This window comes from Oncorhynchus mykiss, chromosome 28, assembly GCF_013265735.2.
Source record: "Oncorhynchus mykiss isolate Arlee chromosome 28, USDA_OmykA_1.1, whole genome shotgun sequence".
NCBI lineage: Eukaryota > Metazoa > Chordata > Actinopteri > Salmoniformes > Salmonidae > Oncorhynchus > Oncorhynchus mykiss.
Window position 1 is genome coordinate 5,172,501 of NC_048592.1, and position 21,021 is coordinate 5,193,521.

At 46.9% G+C, this 21,021-nt stretch overlaps 1 protein-coding gene across 3 annotated transcripts in view; it reads right to left on the minus strand.

Moving 5' to 3' along the window:
- LOC110508383 (sodium/potassium-transporting ATPase subunit beta-1-interacting protein 3) overlaps positions 1-21,021 on the minus strand; it is a 131,959-nt gene that overhangs the window by 56,754 nt on the left and 54,184 nt on the right. For all 3 annotated transcript variants that reach the window (XM_036966657.1, XM_036966655.1, XM_036966656.1), the window contains exon 4: positions 6,096-6,293. In XM_036966657.1, coding sequence (XP_036822552.1) covers positions 6,096-6,293 — 198 coding nt within the window. The remainder of the gene's footprint in view (positions 1-6,095; positions 6,294-21,021) is intronic.

Sequence of the window (21,021 nt, forward strand, 5' to 3'; positions counted from 1 at the left end):
AGTGCGCATGCTGGTTCCTTCCAGCCGACATCAGTATGGTCAAGCAGTCTCTGCGCCGCCTTAAATCGGAATGCAGCCACCCTGCTCTCCAGTTCCACCACGCCCTGTCCTCCTTCGTTTACAGATTTATACAATACTGCCGCTTTCAGCTAGTGATGGCCTGAACAGAAAAAAATCTACCAGCTTGTGTTGCAGGTCGGCCCCTCCCAGTTCTTCCTGACTCACCTCTCCGAGCCCAGGTACACACCCAAAATGTTAAGCCCTTCACAACCCCACTGAAAAACCCCTGGAAGCAGAGGGAGTGGCCTATACCTCCATGCTCCACATAACAGAACTTTGCTCTAGCCCCAGTTCACCTTAGCTGATGAAGCTCCATCTTAAAGCTCCATCTTAAGCTCCATTCCATCCTCAGGTTGTTTTTAGCCTAAATAATCTATTATATTTCAACCGGACAATAACGTAGTCAATATAAAAGGTAAACAAGCAAGGCACTCTCTCGGTCGCGCGCATGAAAAAGCTCTGCGTCACGTTTGGGTCCGTGAAAAATCTCTAGGCCACTGTAGTGTCAACTCATTCCGACTGCTCTTACTCCCTCATTTTTCAGAATACAAGCCTGAAACCATTTCTAAAGGCTGTTGACATCTTGTGGAAGGCATAGGAACTGCAATTTGAGTCCTAAGTCAATGGATACTGTAATGGCATTGCATAGAAAAGTACAACAACAAAAACAAATCCTACTTCCTGAATGGATTTTTCTCAGGTTTTCGCCTGCCAAATCAGTTCTGTTATACTCACAGACACTACGTTAACAGTTCTGGAAACTTGAGTGTTTTCTATCCAAATCTACCAAGTATATGCATATCCTATCTTCTGGGCCTGAGTAGAAGGAAGTTTAATTTGGGCACGTTTTTCATCCAAAATTCCAAATGCTGCCCCCTACCCTGCCCCCTACCCTAAAACGTCCCCTTTTTGGGCAGGAGAGTCAGAGCCATCCGACGGCAGCTTATCGTCAACTTTCCTACACCGACACACTCACGCAACAGTCAAATTATTCCCTATAATTTTTTATAAAACTCCACTGGGAGTCCATCGACCCCAGGTGCACGGCCAGGGGACATCTGGGTTACGGCCTCTGCCAGTTCATGGGACAATAGGGGAATGTCCATTTCATGCCTCTGTGCCAGAGAGAGCTTAGGGAGTTCTGCAAACAAAATCTGAGCACACATAGGATCACATAGTTCTGCCCTACACAACACCACAGTCTGCTCTCACATCACAGTCCGCTCCCAAGGACTGTGGGCTCTCATTCTCTGTGGATGACGTGAGTAAGACATTTAAGCGGGTTAACTCTCGCAAGGCTGCCCAGACGGCATCCCAAGCCGCGTCCTCAAAGCTTGCGAAGACCAGCTTGCTGGAGTTTTTACAGACATTCAATATATTCCTATCTGCTGTCCCCACTTGCTTCAATATGACCAAAATTGTTCCTGTACCCAAGAAAACAAAGGTAACCGAACTAAATGACTATCGCCTCGACCCGTAGCACTCACTTCTGTCATAATAAAGTGCTTTGTGAGGCTAGTTAAGGATCATATCACCTCCAATTACCTGCCACGCTAGACCCACTTAATTTGGCATAAAGGTACAATAGATCTACAGATTATGCAATTTCCATCACACTGCACACTGCCCTATCCCATCTGGACAAGAGGAATACCTATGTAAGAATTATGTTCATTGACTACAGCTCAGTCTTCAACACCCTCCAAGCTCATCATTGACCTTGGGGTCCTGGGTCTGAAGGCCGCCCTGTGCAACTGGGTCCTGGACTTCCTGACCGGCCACCCCCAGGTGGTGAAGGTAGGAAGCAACACCTCCACTACGCTGATCCTCAACACAGGGGCCCCACAAGAGCGCGTGCTCAGCCTACTCATGTACTCCATGTTCACCCATGACTGCGTGGCCATACACGCCTCCAACTTAATCATGAAGTTTCCAGACAACACAACAGTAGTAGGCCTGATTACCAACAATGACGAGACAGCCTACAGGAGGAGGTGAGGGCCCTGGCGGATTGGTGCCAGGAAAATAACCTCTCCCTCAACAAAACGAAGGAGCTGATCAGGTGCAACAGTGCCTCTTCAACCTCAGGAGGCTGAGGAAATGTGGCTTGGCCTCTAAGACCCTCACAAATTTTTACAGATGCACCATTGAGAGCATCCTTTTGGGCTGGTATGGCAACTGCACTGCCTGCAACTGCAGGCCTCTCCAGAGGGTAGTGCGGTCTGCCCAATGCATCACCAGGGGCACACTGCCTGCCCTCCAGGACACCTACTGTACATCACCCAACGTCACAGGAAGGACAAAAAGATAATCTCCCGCTATCATCTAGAAGGCGAGGTCAGTACAGGTGCATCAAAGCTGGGACCGGGAGACTGAAAAACAGCTTCTATCTCAAGGCCATCAGACTGTTCAATAGCTGGCCTCCCAGTACCCTGCCCTGAACTTAGTCACTGTCACTAGCCACCTATCACCTGGTATTCAACCCTGCAGCTTAGAAGCTGCTGCCCTAATGTACATGGACATGGAATCACTGGTCACATTAATAATGCAACACTGGTCACTTTAATAATGTTTTTCATACTGTTTTACTCAACTCATTTGTATATTTATTTTAATTTTATTTAAGACCTCATTTAACCAAGAAGGACTCAGAGATTTTAAATCTATTTTTCAAGTAATCTAGTAAAAACCATACAAATCACAGGAGTATAACGAAATCATAAAACAGCAAATTATAAATATTTTTAAGGCAAGGAATCCTCAAAATCCTTCATCAATGATTTAAAAACACCAATCGGCACAAGTTCATCCAATTTAAAACAATTTGGTAAGGCATTCCAAGCCGATGGCGCAGAAGACATAAAATCCCTTTACCAAATTCAGTTTGGGTATTTGGATAAAGTCCTGCGAACAAAGAGAGTACCCACCACATTTCTGAATAATAAAAATGGCCAAATAAAATGGTAAAAAAATGGCTTTGGAAATAAAAGTTTACCAGTGACTGAGCCTACGAGTGACTAGAGAAGAATACCCAATTAAAATTCCTAAAATTCAATTCCTAAGAATTTGTAAGAGTCTTATTTGCATAAAATGGACAGAGACCAGTCTCAAAATCAATCAGTAGCGTTTATTCTCGAGAGTACTGAACATGACGTCATTAGTTTTCGTACTACCCCGTCTCATCTCCACTCCAGTACAATGGCTGTATAGTTCTCAAGACTTCCCACATCGTCTCTCCCAAACTTAGATAATTGATGACCCGAGCCAAGGTCTGCCTGTGTAGATAAGCATTCTAGCCAGTCTGACGATAAATTCATTAATTTCTACCAAGGAACAGACAGTCATTGTTCTACTTCTTGATTATATTTACACACATTATATTCAGTACTAGGATTAAAATAAAATTCATACATCTATACAGTAACATAATAGTATTCTGATTAGTCAGTCCTGATTGAAATGTATACATAATTAGTCATTATTGATTAAAAAAAAAATCCCTTAACACCATGGTATATAAAGTGCAGCGGTGCTTAAAGGGTTTTGCAGTTTAAAATACATCTCAACGCTCCATGGTAAAGGGTGTCAATTGATCTCAAACACTGAGCGGAAGCATTAATATATAAAATATCACCATAGTCTAGTATAGGGATAAATGAAACTGATGCTAGACTCCTGGCTTCAAAATAAAAAATAAAACCCCAACTTCAGCTCAATTGTAATTGTAAATTCCAAGATATTTATGTGTTACAACCTCAATCTCATTGTCGTGACAGGTAGTAATAGGTGAAAGGGTCAGATGTCTATTTCTTGCTTTAGAAAACACCATTAGTTTAGTCAGCATTGAGGATAATCTTCAATTGACACAAGGTATGAACAGTATAAATAGAACCCAGTATATAAAAAATATACTGTATTCCAGTCAATGCCATCCTATTCAACTATTGATGAATATATACTATCATAGGTATTCTACAGATATACTAAATATTCTATCCACATACTGTCTATAATGTCTATACATCCCATCACATGTACAGGACCAGTCAAATATTTGGACACACAAACTCATTCAAGAGTTTTACTATTTTCTACATTGTAGAATAATAGTGAAGACATCAACACTATGAAATAACACATATGGAATCAATCATACAGAAACCGAAAAAGTAGAATTTATATTTGAGATTCTTCAAAGTAGCCACCTGCCTTGATGACAGCTTTGCACACTCTTGGCATTCTCTCAACCAGCTTCACCTGGAATGCTTTTCCAACAGTCTTGAAGGAGTTCCCACATATGCTGAGCACTTGTTGGCTGCTTTTACTTCACTCTGTAGTCCAACTCATCTCAATTGGGTTGAGGTCGGGTGATTGTGGAGACCAGGTCATCTGATGCAGCACTCCGTCACTCTCCATCTTGGTCAAATTACCCTTACACAGCCTGATGATGTGTTGGGCCATTGTCCTGTTGAAAACCAAATGATTGTCCCACTAAGCACAAACCAGATGAGATGGTGTATAGCTGCAGAATGATGTCATGCTGGTTAAGAGTGCCTTGAATTCTAAATAAATCACCAACACAGTCACCAGCAAAGCACCCCCACACCATCACTCCTCCTCCTCCATGCTTCACGTTAGGAACCACAGATGCGGAGATCATAAATTCAAATATCTCAAATTTAGACTAATCTGACCTAAGGACACATTTCCACCGGTCTAATGTCCATTGCTCGCGTTTCTTGGCCCAAGTAAGTCTCTTCTTCTTACTGGTGTCCTTTAGTAGTGGTTTCTTTACAGCAATTCATCCAAGATGGCCTGATTCATATAGTCTCCTCTGAACAGTTGATGTTGAGATGTGTCTGTCAGTTGAACTCAGTGAAGCATTTATTTGGGCTGAAATCTGAGGTGCAGTTAACACTAATGAACCTATCCTCTGCAGCAGAGGTAACTTTGGGTCATCCTTGCTGTGACGGTCCTCAGGAGAGCCAGTTTCATCATAGCGATTGATGGTTTTTGCAACAGCACTTGAAGAAACGTTGAAAGTTCTTGAAATTTTCCAGATTGACTAATCTTCATGTCTTAAAGTAATGATGGACTGTCGTTTCTTTTTGCTTATTTGAGCTGTTCTTGCCATAATATGGACTTGGTATTTTACCAAATAGGGCTATCTTCTGTAAACCACCCCTACCTTGTCACAACACAACTGATTGGCTCCAACACATTAAGAAGGAAATAAATTCCACAAATTCACTTTTAACAAGGCACACCCATTAATTCAAATGCATTTCAGGTGACTACCTCATGAAGCTGGTTGAGAGAATGCCAAAAGAGTGTGCAAAGCTGTCATCAAGGTAAAGGGTGGCTACTTAGAAGAATCTCAAATATAAAATATGTTTTGATTTGTTGAACACTTTTTTTGGTTACTACATCATTCCATATGTGTAATTTCAAAAGTTGTGATGTCTTCACTACTATTCTACAATGTAGAAAATAGTAAAAATAAAGAAAAACCATGGAATGAGTTGGTGTGTCCAAATTCTGGACTGGCACCTTGTGTGTGTATATACCTACCTACCACCTACCTACATACATACATACATACATACATTGCTCGTCCTAGTATCTATATATTTCTTAATTTCATTATTTTATTTTTAGATCTGTGTTTATTGTTGTGAGTTGTTAGATCTTACACAAGCATATCGCTACAACCGTAATAACATCTGCTAAACATTTGATTTGATGTGTGTATGCATAAAGATGAGCGATGAGCGATGAGGATCTGTGTTGCACTGTGCATAAAGATATAAAACCACTACTCACAGCGATGAGGATCTGTGTTGCACTGTGCATAAAGATATAAAACCACTACTCACAGCGATGAGGATCTGTGTTGCACTGTGCATAAAGATATACAACCACTACTCACAGCGATGAGGATCTGTGTTGCACTGTGCATAAAGATATAAAACCACAACTCACAGCGATGAGGATCTGTGTTGCACTGTGTATAAAGATATAAAACCACTACTCACAGCGATGAGGATCTGTGTTGCACTGTGTAGGATCTCTATGTACTGGTACTCTATGAGACAGCCCATGACAGAGATGTAAGACTGGCTGTCCACGGTGCCCACCACTGGCTGGGTCATCTCTCTCCTCACACACCCTGGACCGTGCTCCCTCCACCACGAGTGGTGAGCCGAGATGTCAAACGTCAGCAGGTCACTTTCCTGGAACAACAAATAAACACACATATTAACATGTAAGAAAGGACACGCAGACAAACATACACACACAGACATTTGTGGATAGATAGGCACAAACAAGGACCTGCACAAACACATATTTACAGTATATATACATACAGAAGCACTCACAGAAATCAATCAATACCCCAATACAGCAATCTAACCCCACAGCGGCCCCGCAGCAACAACACATGCTTTATTAACACAGGACAATGGGTTGCTGTCAGGAATAGTTCATTTGAAGTCTCTCTCTCTTTAAAGGCAATGGGAAATATATATGTACATTGCAAAAGCAAATTAAATAGACAAACAAAAGGGAAATAAACAAGGGAACCGTTAGTAAACATTACACTCACAAAAGTTTTCAAATAATATAGACATTTCAAATGTTACATTATTGTCTATTGTGTTGTAACCATGTGCAAGTAGTTGAAGTATGAAAGAGAAAATAAACAGATAAATATGGGTTGTGATTACAGTTTGTGCTCCACTGTTTTCCCTTTTCTCGTGGCAACGGGTCACATATATTGCTGCTGTGATTGCACACTGCGGTATTTCGACTAACAGTGGAAATATTTGTGGGTCTGTGTGATCTGCGGGAAATATGCGTCTCTAATATGTTCATACATTACTTCTCACATATTCCACATTTGGGGATTGTTGTCATCAGGCCTTGGCTCCAAATATTAGGGAAGATGCCAGAGCTGAGGGAAATGCTGAAGAGTCAGTTTGAATTTGTGGTCTGTATATTTTATCATTTAGTTAGGTATACCATCAACACCACGGGGCTTTTTGGGTTGGGGGGTTTGCATTTTGTCCTGTAGCTCATTCAATGTAATTTGAGAATCCAGTGGGTTCTGGTAGTCTTTAATAGCTGATTCTAAGTTTAGTAAACTACCATGTATATGTTTTTTGCTCTTTACCTCTTTGTTATTTGTCCAAAAAGGTTGTATGTTTATCCATACATCTCCATTTTGGGTAGATAGCTCTCATGTTGTTTGTTTCGTGTGTTCCCATTTTCTCAGAGGTGATTTGATTCTATTGATTCTTCAATCACAATGAGCTGTTTTTTAACATGCTGTTCCTTCTATTTCTTAGTGTATTTCTGTATTGTTTTAGTGTTTCACCATAGTGAAGGCGTAAGCTAAGTTTTACTGGTTCTCTGTGTTTTTGGTTGATAGTATGGTGGAGAAATTACAATATTGTAATAATGCTGTTATTGCATCAAATGGTTGTTTTATGCAACAGAATAAGGAGTTGTTAGAACGCTCATCTGTGTGTGTTCTACTGAGGATGGGCCTCTGGAAGATTTACAATGTCTTTGGGTGATACCACATTCCAGAGCATGAGTTAATGTTTCTGTTCTATAAGGTACCAGGGAGAGATGACTTCAGGGACAGACCCTGGTCTCTACACAAAGAGAACAGTTTTTACAGCAGATACTCTCTGCTGTGAATTATATGTATCTTTCATACAAATCTTAACCTTGTTACCCATTCCATACATCTGTTGTTCGTCATGTAGGTTGAAAGTGGTGTATCTTGGCTATAAAATACCTTTGAACTTTTGTATCGGGGCTCTCAACAAATCATCTGGGGGTGATTGGTCGACCAGCCATCATTATCATAGAGCACTCAATTGATTCACGTTATATTTGTGTGTTATATTGACCTGCTCCCTTATTAATAAGTTAATAAAGATTTAATTTTGTCACGACTTCCGCCGAAGTCGGTCCCTCTCCTTGTTCAGGCGACGTTTGGCGGTCGACGTCACCGGTCTTCTAGCCATCGCCGATCCACCTTTTCCATTTGTTTTGTCTGGTCTTCCCACACACCTGGTTTCAATCCCATCAATTACATGTTGTGTATTTAACCCTCTGTTCCCCACATGTCCTTGTCCGGTATTGTGTTTTTGTACACGTTGTGTCTGGGGTTTTGTCCCATTATGATTATTGTGTTTTGTTCACTGTGATTTTTATCATTAAACTGCGCCGTTGGAACAGTCTTTGCTCTCCTGCGCCAGACTTCTCTACCGCCAGTACGCACGCCTTACGCATTTCAGTAGAACTCTGACTTGTGTGATAAGTTTGTCTCTCCTTATTTGAGAGTAAAGAAATGAACCACCCCAATAGGTTCAACAATTTCTTTCTCCGGTTTTTACATTCTTCATCAAACCATTGAAAATTGTTGTCTTAGGTTTTCTGCTGGAATTGAAATTGTATTTGTTAGCTGATAGCAGTGAATAATATCTTTCACCTAAGTTTACACCTTCACTTTTGGTCATTTTCTCCACTGTCCTCCATGTATCTATAGCATGTCTTAATAGTATGCAGTTCATTCAGCTTCGATGCCTCCTCATGGCTGCTTATTGCTCTTTTAAAGTAGACTGTGGTTTTGCTGTGATCTGATAGAGGTGTCAGTGGGCTGACTGAAGGCTCTGAGAGACTCTGGGTTGAGGTCGGTGATAAAGTCATCGACGATAACACTACCAAGAGATGAACTATAGGTCTACCTACTATAGGAGTCCACTCAAAGCCTACCATTGACTTTGTACATACCCAGCGTGCGACAGAGTTGTGACCCGTTTCTGTTGGTTATATTGTCGTAGTTGTGTCTAGGGGAGTATTTGGGGGAGGGAATGCTGTCACCTCCAGGTAGGTGTTTGTCCTGCTGTGAGGGTATCAGGTTCTTGTCCAGTTCTGGCATTTAGGTCGCCACAGACTAGTACACGTCCCTGGGCCTGGAAATGATTGATTTCCCCCTCCAGGATGGAGAAGCTGTCTTCATTAAAGTATGGGGATTCTAGTGGGGGGATATAGGTAGCACACAGGAATACATTTTTCTCTGTTGAACTCATTTCCTTTTGAACTTCTCGCCAAAATGTTCCTGTTTTGATTCATTTAATAGAGTGAGTTAGGTCTGCTCTATTCCAAATTAGCATACGCCCTGTGTCTCTTCCCAGTTTTACTCGTGGTCGTTTGGTTTGGTCTCACACGTCGCTGCAGGGAGATGCATAGAGGGTTTGGTTGAGGCCTGAATCAGGATCAGTATGTGTGTTGTCCATTAGCTGTCTCGTCTCCTGGCTACCATATGCATTTTGGGAGGCCAGGCTATTTCCTTCTGTTGTGTTACAGCCCAGCCCCCAGCTGCTGGCCTCTACACACCTCATTAGAACAGCTGAGACCAGGCAGAGCTGGGGCGCGCTACGAGCACACACACACACACACAACCAATCGCCAATCCAACTATGTTAGGCATGAGTATTCATCTTCACTGAGAGATCAATGTCGATCCCCATCACTGACGGAGTCCTTCTGAGTGTGATGGAGAGAAACAGAGCAGAAGACAGGGAGGGAATAGACCAAAGACAAAGCAGAGGAGTGGAGCAGAAAGAAATGGAGGAGGATGGGTCAGGCCAGGGTGTGACAGGAAAGAAGTGACAAAGAAAAAAGGAGGGGGAGAATGTGAAGATAGTGGAGGAAAAATGTTTGATGAACAAGACGAGACGAGTAGCTGCTGCTAATGGGGATCCCAATAAACCTAAATCCAGACTTAACCTGCTAAAAGGAACCCCGGGGGAGCAGATGAGATCTGGAAAAACCAGACTGGAGTGTGCTAAGTGCAGTCATAGTTTGGGCCTGTGTGAAAACTCTATATAGTGAAGTTGATAGAAGTATACAAAGGAAAACCACTCACATCTCCTGTCCTGTTTTATCACAATGTCATGATCTCTCCTTAGCAGTGTGAGCTTTGGCAGAATAAAACCCAAGATTCTAACTGGATAAATATGTGTGTATACCAGACAAAGACACACTTACACACACAGGCACACAGGCACAGACTGTCCATTTGTGTGTTAGTCCTCTTATTGGATGAGGAGCTCATTTAACCCCACATAGCCTAAGTGTGACTCCACATCAGACAGGGAGGACCCCAGGGTTAAGCCACTGTCATGAGAACTAGGACATATGCAGTATACCTGACTCTCAGCACTCAGATCAAACTGCTCAAATAAATTGGGAGCAGAGAAGGGAAATAATCATCATAATCAAATGTAATACTTTCTGTCGGCACGGAAACAGAGACTCAGGAGATCTGTCAGGGTGTGTGTCTGGCAGTCCGTCAGGGGCTATAGAGTTGTTGGTGGGCGGATGAGGTGTGTGTGTCTGTATGTGTATCCGTGTGTGTGGGATGAGTAAGTAGGTGTGTGTGTGTGTGTATGTGTATCTGTGTGTGTGGGATGGGTAAGTAGGTGTGTGAGTCGGTATGTGTATCTGTGTGTGTGGGATGGGTAAGTAGGTGTGTGTGTGTGTATGTGTATCTGTGTGTGTGGGATGGGTAAGTAGGTGTGTGTGTGTATGTGTATATGTGTGTGTGGGATGGGTAAGGAGGTGTGTGTGTGTATGTGTATATGTGTGTGTGGGATGGGTAAGTAGGTGAGTGTGTGTGTCTGTATGTGTATCCGTGTGTGTGGGATGGGTAAGTAGGTGTGTGTGTCTGTATGTGTATCCGTGTGTGTGGGATGGGTAAGTAGGTGTGTGTGTATGTGTATCTGTGTGTGTGTGTGGGATGGGTAAGTAGGTGTGTGTGTCTGTATGTGTATCTGTGTGTGTGTGTGGGATGGGTAAGTAGGTGTGTGTGTGTGTCTGTATATCTATCCGTGTGTGTGGGATGGGTATGTAGGTGTGTGTGTGTGTCTGTATGTGTATCTGTGTGTGTGGGATGGGTAAGTAGGTGTGTGTGTCTGTATGTGTAACTGTGTGTGTGTGTGTGTGGGGTGGGTAAGTAGGTGTGTGTGTGTGTCTGTATGTGTGTCTGTGTGTGTGGAATGGGAAAGTAGGTGTGTGTGTGTCTGTATGTGTATCTGTGTGTGTGCGTGGGATGGGTAAGTAGGTGTGTGTGTCTGTATGTGTATCCATGTGTGTGGGATGGGTAAGTAGGTACGGGGTGTGTGTGTTTCTGTTTGTGTATCTGTGTGTGTGTGTGTGGGATGGGTAAGTAGGTGAGTGTGTGTGTCTGTATATGTATCTGTGTGTGTGGGATGGGTATTTAGTACGGGGTATGTGGGATGGGTATTTAGTACAGGGTTGTGTGGTATGGTTATTTAGTACGGGGTGTGTGGGATGGGTATTTAGGTGAGGGGTGTGTGGGATGGGTATTTAGGTGAGGGGTGTGTGGGTTGGGTATTTAGTACGGGGTGTGTGGGATGGGTATTTAGGTGAGGGGTGTGTGGGATGGGTATTTAGTACGGGGTGTGTGGGATGGGTATTTAGGTGAGGGGTGTGTGGGATGGGTATTTAGGTGAGGGGTGTGGGGGATGGGTATTTAGTACGGGGTGTGTGGGATGGGTATTTAGTACAGGGGTGTGTGGGATGGGTATTTAGTATGGGGTGTGTGGGATGGATATTTAGGTGAGGGGTGTGTGGGATGGGTATTTAGGTGAGGGGTGTGTGGGATGGGTATTTAGGTGAGCGGTGTGTGGGATGTGTATTTAGGTGAGGGGTGTGTGGGATGGGTATTTAGGTGAGGGGTGTGTGGGATGGGTATTTAGTATGGGGTGTGTGGGATGGATATTTAGGTGAGGGGTGTGTGGGATGGGTATTTAGGTGAGGGGTGTGTGGGATGGGTATTTAGGTGAGCGGTGTGTGGGATGTGTATTTAGGTGAGGGGTGTGTGGGATGGGTATTTAGGTGAGGGGTGTGTGGGATGGGTATTTAGTATGGGGTGTGTGGGATGGGTATTTAAGTGAGGGGTGTGTGGGATGGGTATTTAGGAGAGGGGTGTGTGGGATGGGTGTTTAGGTGAGGGGTGTGTGGGTTGGGTATTTAGTACGGGGTGTGTGGGATGGGTATTTAGGTGAGGGGTGTGTGGGATGGGTATTTAGTATGGGGTGTGGGATGGGAAATTTAGGCGAGGGGTGTGTGGGATGGGTATTTAGGTGAGGGGTGTGTGGGATGGTTATTTAGTACGGGGTGTGGGATGGGTATTTAGGTGAGGGGTGTGTGGGATGGGTATTTAGTACGGGGTGAGTGGGATGGGTATTTAGGTGAGGGGTGTATCTGATGGGTATTTAGGTGAGGGGTGTGTGGGATGGGTATTTAGGTGAGGGGTGTGTGGGATGGGTATTTAGGTGAGGGGTGTGTGGGATGGGTATTTAGGTGAGGGGTGTGTGGGATGGGTATTTAGGTGAGGGGTGTGTGGGATGGGTATTTAGGTGAGGGGTGTGTGGGATGGGTATTTAGGTGAGGGGTGTGTGGGATGGGTATTTAGGTGAGGGGTGTGTGGGATGGGTATATAGGTGAGGGGTGTGTGGGATGGGTATTTAGTATGGGGTGTGTGGGATGGGTATTTAAGTGAGGGGTGTGTGGGATGGGTATTTAGGAGAGGGGTGTGTGGGATGGGTGTTTAGGTGAGGGGTGTGTGGGTTGGGTATTTAGTACGGGGTGTGTGGGATGGGTATTTAGGTGAGGGGTGTGTGGGATGGGTATTTAGTATGGGGTGTGGGATGGGTATTTAGGCGAGGGGTGTGTGGGATGGGTATTTAGGTGAGGGGTGTGTGGGATGGTTATTTAGTACGGGGTGTGGGATGGGTATTTAGGTGAGGGGTGTGTGGGATGGGTATTTAGTACGGGGTGAGTGGGATGGGTATTTAGGTGAGGGGTGTATCTGATGGGTATTTAGGTGAGGGGTGTGTGGGATGGGTATTTAGTACGGGGTGTGTGGGATGGGTATTTAGGTGAGGGGTGTGTGGGATGGGTATTTAGGTGAGGGGTGTGTGGGATGGGTATTTAGTACGGGGTGTGTGGGATGGGTATTTAGGTGAGGGGTGTGTGGGATGGGTATTTAGGTGAGGGGTGTGTGGGATGGGTATTTAGGTGAGGGGTGTGTGGGATGGGTATTTAGTATGGGGTGTGGGGGATGGGTATTTAGTACAGGAGGTGTGTGGGATGGGTATTTAGGTGAGGGGTGTGTGGGATGGGTATTTAGGTGAGGGGTGTGTGGGATGGGTATTTAGTATGGGGTGTGTGGGATGGGTATTTAGTATGGGGTGTGTGGGATGGGTATTTAGTATGGGGTGTGTGGGATGGGTATTTAGTATCGGGTGTGGGATGGGTATTTAGGCGAGGGGTGTGTGGGATGGGTATTTAGTACGGGGTGTGGGATGGGTATTTAGGTGAGGGGTGTGTGCGATGGGTATTTATGTGAGGGGTGTGTGGGATGTGTATTTATGTGAGGGGTGTGTGGGATGTGTATTTAGGTGAGGGGTGTGTGGGATGGGTATTTAGGTGAGGGGTGTGTGGGATGGGTATTTAGGTTAGGGGTGTGTGGGATGGGTATTTAGGTGATGGGTGTGTGGGATGGGTATTTAGGTGATGGGTGTGTGGGATGGGTATTTAGGTGATGGGTGTGTGGGATGGGTATTTAGGTGAGGGGTGTGTGGGATGGGTATTTAGTACGGGGTGTGGGATGGGTATTTAGTATGGGGTGTGGAATGGGTATTTAGGTGAGGGGTGTGTGGGATGGGTATTTAGGTGAGGGGTGTGTGGGATGGGTGTTTAGGTGAGGGGTGTGTGGGATGGGTGTTTAGGTGACGGGTGTTGGATGGGTATTTAGGTGAGGGGTGTGAGGGATGGGTATTTAGTACGGGGTGTGGGATGGGTATTTAGTATGGGGTGTGGGATGGGTATTTAGGTGAGGGGTGTGTGGGATGGGTATTTAGGTGAGGGGTGTGTGGGATGGGTATTTAGGTGAGGGGTGTGTGGGATGGGTATTTAGGTGAGGGGTGTGTGGGATGGGTATTTAGTACGGGGTGTGTGGGATGAGTATTTAGGTGAGGGGTGTGTGGGATGGGTATATAGTACGGGGTGTGTGGTATGGGTATTTAGGTGAGGGGTGTGTGGGATGGGTATTTAGGTGAGGGGTGTGGGGGATGGGTATTTAGTACGGGGTGTGTGGGATGGGTATTTAGTACGGGGTGTGTGGGATGGGTATTTAGTACGGGGTGTGAGGGATGGGTATTTAGGTGAGGGGTGTGTGGTATGGGTATTTAGTATGGGGTGTGTGGGATGGGTATTTAGTACGGGGTGTGAGGGATGGGTATTTAGGTGAGGGGTGTGTGGGATGGGTTTTTAGTATGGGGTGTGTGGGATGGGTATTTAGTATGGGGTGTGAGGAATGGGTATTTAGGTGAGGGGTGTGTGGGATGGGTATTTAGGTGAGGGGTGTGTGGGATGGGTATTTAGGTGAGGGGTGTGTGCGATGGGTATTTATGTGAGGGGTGTGTGGGATGTGTATTTATGTGAGGGGTGTGTGGGATGTGTATTTAGGTGAGGGGTGTGTGGGATGGGTATTTAGGTGAGGGGTGTGTGGGATGGGTATTTAGGTTAGGGGTGTGTGGGATGGGTATTTAGGTGATGGGTGTGTGGGATGGGTATTTAGGTGATGGGTGTGTGGGATGGGTATTTAGGTGAGGGGTGTGTGGGATGGGTATTTAGTACGGGGTGTGGGATGGGTATTTAGTATGGGGTGTGGAATGGGTATTTAGGTGAGGGGTGTGTGGGATGGGTATTTAGGTGAGGGGTGTGTGGGATGGGTGTTTAGGTGAGGGGTGTGTGGGATGGGTGTTTAGGTGACGGGTGTGTGGGATGGGTATTTAGGTGAGGGGTGTGAGGGATGGGTATTTAGTACGGGGTGTGGGATGGGTATTTAGTATGGGGTGTGGGATGGGTATTTAGGTGAGGGGTGTGTGGGATGGGTATTTAGGTGAGGGGTGTGTGGGATGGGTATTTAGGTGAGGGGTGTGTGGGATGGGTATTTAGGTGAGGGGTGTGTGGGATGGGTATTTAGGTGAGGGGTGTGTGGGATGGGTATTTAGTACGGGGTGTGTGGGATGAGTATTTAGGTGAGGGGTGTGTGGGATGGGTATATAGTACGGGGTGTGTGGTATGGGTATTTAGTACGGGGTGTGAGGGATGGGTATTTAGGTGAGGGGTGTGTGGGATGGGTTTTTAGTATGGGGTGTGTGGGATGGGTATTTAGTATGGGGTGTGAGGAATGGGTATTTAGGTGAGGGGTGTGTGGGATGGGTATTTAGGTGAGGGGTGTGTGGGATGGGTATTTAGGTGAGGGGTGTGTGGGATGGGTATTTAGGTGAGGGGTGTGTGCGATGGGTATTTATGTGAGGGGTGTGCGGGATGTGTATTTATGTGAGGGGTGTGTGGGATGTGTATTTAGGTGAGGGGTGTGTGGGATGGGTATTTAGGTGAGGGGTGTGTGGGATGGGTATTTAGGTTAGGGGTGTGTGGGATGGGTATTTAGGTGATGGGTGTGTGGGATGGGTATTTAGGTGATGGGTGTGTGGGATGGGTATTTAGGTGAGGGGTGTGTGGGATGGGTATTTAGTACGGGGTGTGGGATGGGTATTTAGTATGGGGTGTGGAATGGGTATTTAGGTGAGGGGTGTGTGGGATGGGTATTTAGGTGAGGGGTGTGTGGGATGGGTGTTTAGGTGAGGGGTGTGTGGGATGGGTGTTTAGGTGACGGGTGTGTGGGATGGGTATTTAGGTGAGGGGTGTGAGGGATGGGTATTTAGTACGGGGTGTGGGATGGGTATTTAGTATGGGGTGTGGGATGGGTATTTAGGTGAGGGGTGTGTGGGATGGGTATTTAGGTGAGGGGTGTGTGGGATGGGTATTTAGGTGAGGGGTGTGTGGGATGGGTATTTAGGTGAGGGGTGTGTGGGATGGGTATTTAGGTGAGGGGTGTGTGGGATGGGTATTTAGTACGGGGTGTGTGGGATGAGTATTTAGGTGAGGGGTGTGTGGGATGGGTATATAGTACGGGGTGTGTGGTATGGGTATTTAGGTGAGGGGTGTGTGGGATGGGTATTTAGGTGAGGGGTGTGGGGGATGGGTATTTAGTACGGGGTGTGTGGGATGGGTATTTAGTACGGGGTGTGAGGGATGGGTATTTAGGTGAGGGGTGTGTGGTATGGGTATTTAGTATGGGGTGTGTGGGATGGGTATTTAGTACGGGGTGTGAGGGATGGGTATTTAGGTGAGGGGTGTGTGGGATGGGTTTTTAGTATGGGGTGTGAGGGATGGGTATTTAGTATGGGGTGTGAGGAATGGGTATTTAGGTGAGGGGTGTGTGGGATGGGTATTTAGGTGAGGGGTGTGTGGGATGGGTATTTAGGTGAGGGGTGTGTGGGATGGGTATTTAGGTGAGGGGTGTGTGGGATGGGTATGTAGGTGAGGGGTGTGTGGGATGGGTATGTAGGTGAGGGGTGTGTGGGATGGGTATTTAGGTGAGGGGTGTGTGGGATGGGTATTTAGGTGAGGGGTGTGTGGGATGGGTATTTAGGTGAGGGGTGTGTGGGATAGGTATTTAGTACGGGGTGTGAGGGATGGGTATTTAGGTGAGGGGTGTGTGGGATGGGTATTTAGTATGGGGTGTGAGGGATGGGTGTTTAGGTGACGGGTGTGTGGGATGGGTATTTAGGTGAGGGGTGTGAGGGATGGGTATTTAGTACGGGGTGTGGGATGGGTATTTAGTATGGGGTGTGGGATGGGTATTTAGGTGAGGGGTGTGTGGGATGGGTATTTAGGTGAGGGGTGTGTGGGATGGGTATTTAGGTGAGGGGTGTGTGGGATGGGTATTTAGTACGGGGTGTGTGGGATGGGTATTTAGGTGAGGGGTGTGTGGGATGGGTATTTAGTACGGGGTGTGTGGGATGAGTATTTAGGTCAGGGGTGTGTGGGATGGGTATATAGTACGGGGTGTGTGGTATGGGTATTTAGGTGAGGGGTGTGTGGGATGGGTATTTAGGTGAGGGGTGTGGGGGATGGGTATTTAGTACGGGGTGTGTGGGATGGGTATTTAGTACGGGGTGTGAGGGATGGGTATTTAGGTGAGGGGTGTGTGGTATGGGTATTTAGTACGGGGTGTGTGGGATGGGTATTTAGTACGGGGTGTGAGGGATGGGTATTTAGGTGAGGGGTGTGTGGGATGGGTTTTTAGTATGGGGTGTGTGGGATGGGTATTTAGTATGGGGTGTGAGGGATGGGTATTTAGGTGAGGGGTGTGTGGGATGGGTATTTAGGTGAGGGGTGTGTGGGATGGGTATTTAGGTGAGGGGTGTGTGGGATGGGTATTTAGGTGAGGGGTGTGTGGGATGGGTATTTAGGTGAGGGGTGTGAGGGATGGGTATTTAGGTGAGGGGTGTGTGGGATAGGTATTTAGTATGGGGTGTGAGGGATGGGTGTTTAGGTGACGGGTGTGAGGGATGGGTATTTAGTATGGGGTGTGTGTGATGGGTATTTAGTACGGGGTGTGTGGGATGGGTATTTAGGTGAGGGGTGTGTGTGATGGGTATTTAGTACGGGGTGTGAGGGATGGGTATTTAGGTGAGGGGTGTGTGGGATGGGTATTTAGTATGGGGTGTGAGGAATGGGTATTTAGGTGAGGGGTGTGTGGGATGGGTATTTAGGTGAGGGGTGTGTGGGATGGGTATTTAGGTGAGGGGTGTGTGCGATGGGTATTTATGTGAGGGGTGTGTGGGATGTGTATTTATGTGAGGGGTGTGTGGGATGTGTATTTAGGTGAGGGGTGTGTGGGATGGGTATTTAGGTGAGGGGTGTGTGGGATGGGTATTTAGGTTAGGGGTGTGTGGGATGGGTATTTAGGTGATGGGTGTGTGGGATGGGTATTTAGGTGATGGGTGTGTGGGATGGGTATTTAGGTGAGGGGTGTGTGGGATGGGTATTTAGTACGGGGTGTGGGATGGGTATTTAGTATGGGGTGTGGAATGGGTATTTAGGTGAGGGGTGTGTGGGATGGGTATTTAGGTGAGGGGTGTGTGGGATGGGTGTTTAGGTGAGGGGTGTGTGGGATGGGTGTTTAGGTGACGGGTGTGTGGGATGGGTATTTAGGTGAGGGGTGTGAGGGATGGGTATTTAGTACGGGGTGTGGGATGGGTATTTAGTATGGGGTGTGGGATGGGTATTTAGGTGAGGGGTGTGTGGGATGGGTATTTAGGTGAGGGGTGTGTGGGATGGGTATTTAGGTGAGGGGTGTGTGGGATGGGTATTTAGTACGGGGTGTGGGATGGGTATTTAGTATGGGGTGTGGAATGGGTATTTAGGTGAGGGGTGTGTGGGATGGGTATTTAGGTGAGGGGTGTGTGGGATGGGTGTTTAGGTGAGGGGTGTGTGGGATGGGTGTTTAGGTGACGGGTGTGTGGGATGGGTATTTAGGTGAGGGGTGTGAGGGATGGGTATTTAGTACGGGGTGTGGGATGGGTATTTAGTATGGGGTGTGGGATGGGTATTTAGGTGAGGGGTGTGTGGGATGGGTATTTAGGTGAGGGGTGTGTGGGATGGGTATTTAGGTGAGGGGTGTGTGGGATTGGTATTTAGGTGAGGGGTGTGTGGGATGGGTATTTAGGTGAGGGGTGTGTGGGATGGGTATTTAGGTGAGGGGTGTGTGGGATGGGTATTTAGTACGGGGTGTGTGGGATGAGTATTTAGGTGAGGGGTGTGTGGGATGGGTATATAGTACGGGGTGTGTGGTATGGGTATTTAGGTGAGGGGTGTGTGGGATGGGTATTTAGGTGAGGGGTGTGGGGGATGGGTATTTAGTACGGGGTGTGTGGGATGGGTATTTAGTACGGGGTGTGAGGGATGGGTATTTAGGTGAGGGGTGTGTGGTATGGGTATTTAGTATGGGGTGTGTGGGATGGGTATTTAGTACGGGGTGTGAGGGATGGGTATTTAGGTGAGGGGTGTGTGGGATGGGTTTTTAGTATGGGGTGTGTGGGATGGGTATTTAGTATGGGGTGTGAGGAATGGGTATTTAGGTGAGGGGTGTGTGGGATGGGTATTTAGGTGAGGGGTGTGTGGGATGGGTATTTAGGTGAGGGGTGTGTGGGATGGGTATGTAGGTGAGGGGTGTGTGGGATGGGTATGTAGGTGAGGGGTGTGTGGGATGGGTATTTAGGTGAGGGGTGTGTGGGATGGGTATTTAGGTGAGGGGTGTGTGGGATGGGTATTTAGGTGAGGGGTGTGTGGGATAGGTATTTAGTACGGGGTGTGAGGGATGGGTATTTAGGTGAGGGGTGTGTGGGATGGGTATTTAGTATGGGGTGTGAGGGATGGGTGTTTAGGTGACGGGTGTGTGGGATGGGTATTTAGGTGAGGGGTGTGAGGGATGGGTATTTAGTATGGGGTGTGGGATGGGTATTTAGGTGAGGGGTGTGTGGGATGGGTATTTAGGTGAGGGGTGTGTGGGATGGGTATTTAGGTGAGGGGTGTGTGGGATGGGTATTTAGGTGAGGGGTGTGTGGGATGGGTATTTAGTACGGGGTGTGTGGGATGGGTATTTAGGTGAGGGGTGTGTGGGATGGGTATTTAGTACGGGGTGTGTGGGATGAGTATTTAGGTCAGGGGTGTGTGATGGGTATATAGTACGGGGTGTGTGGTATGGGTATTTAGGTGAGGGGTGTGTGGGATGGGTATTTAGGTGAGGGGTGTGGGGGATGGGTATTTAGTACGGGGTGTGTGGGATGGGTATTTAGTACGGGGTGTGAGGGATGGGTATTTAGGTGAGGGGTGTGTGGTATGGGTATTTAGTACGGGGTGTGTGGGATGGGTATTTAGTACGGGGTGTGAGGGATGGGTATTTAGGTGAGGGGTGTGTGGGATGGGTTTTTAGTATGGGGTGTGTGGGATGGGTATTTAGTATGGGGTGTGAGGGATGGGTATTTAGGTGAGGGGTGTGTGGGATGGGTATTTAGGTGAGGGGTGTGTGGGATGGGTATTTAGGTGAGGGGTGTGTGGGATGGGTATTTAGGTGAGGGGTGTGTGGGATGGGTATTTAGGTGAGGGGTGTGTGGGATGGGTATTTAGGTGAGGGGTGTGTGGGATGGGTATTTAGGTGAGGGGTGTGAGGGATGGGTATTTAGGTGAGGGGTGTGTGGGATAGGTATTTAGTATGGGGTGTGAGGGATGGGTGTTTAGGTGACGGGTGTGTGGGATGGGTATTTAGTACGGGGTGTGTGGGATGGGTATTTAGGTGAGGGGTGTGTGTGATGGGTATTTAGTACGGGGTGTGAGGGATGGGTATTTAGGTGAGGGGTGTGTGGGATGGGTATTTAGTATGGGGTGTGTGGGATGGGTATTTAGTATGGGGTGTGAGGGATGGGTATTTAGGTGAGGGGTGTGTGGGATGGGTATTTAGGTGAGGGGTGTGTGGGATGGGTATTTAGTATGGGGTGTGAGGAATGGGTATTTAGTACGGGGTGTGAGGAATGGGTATTTAGGTGAGGGGTGTGTGGGATGGGTATTTAGGTGAGGGGTGTGTGGGATGGGTATTTAGGTGAGGGGTGTGTGGGATGGGTATTTAGGTGAGGGGTGTGTGGGATGGGTATTTAGTACGGGGTGTGTGGGATGGGTATTTAGTACGGGGTGTGTGGGATGGGTATTTAGTACGGGGTGTGTGGGATGGGTATTTAGTACGGGGTGTGTGGGATGGGTATTTAGGTGAGTGGTGTGTGGGATGGGTATTTAGGTGAGTGGTGTGTGGGATGGGTATTTAGGTGAGGGGTGTGTGGGATGGGTATTTAGTACGGGGTGCGTGGGAAGGGTATTTTGTATGGGGTGTGGGATGGGTATTTAGGTGAGGGGTGTGTGGGATGGGTATTTAGGTGAGGGGTG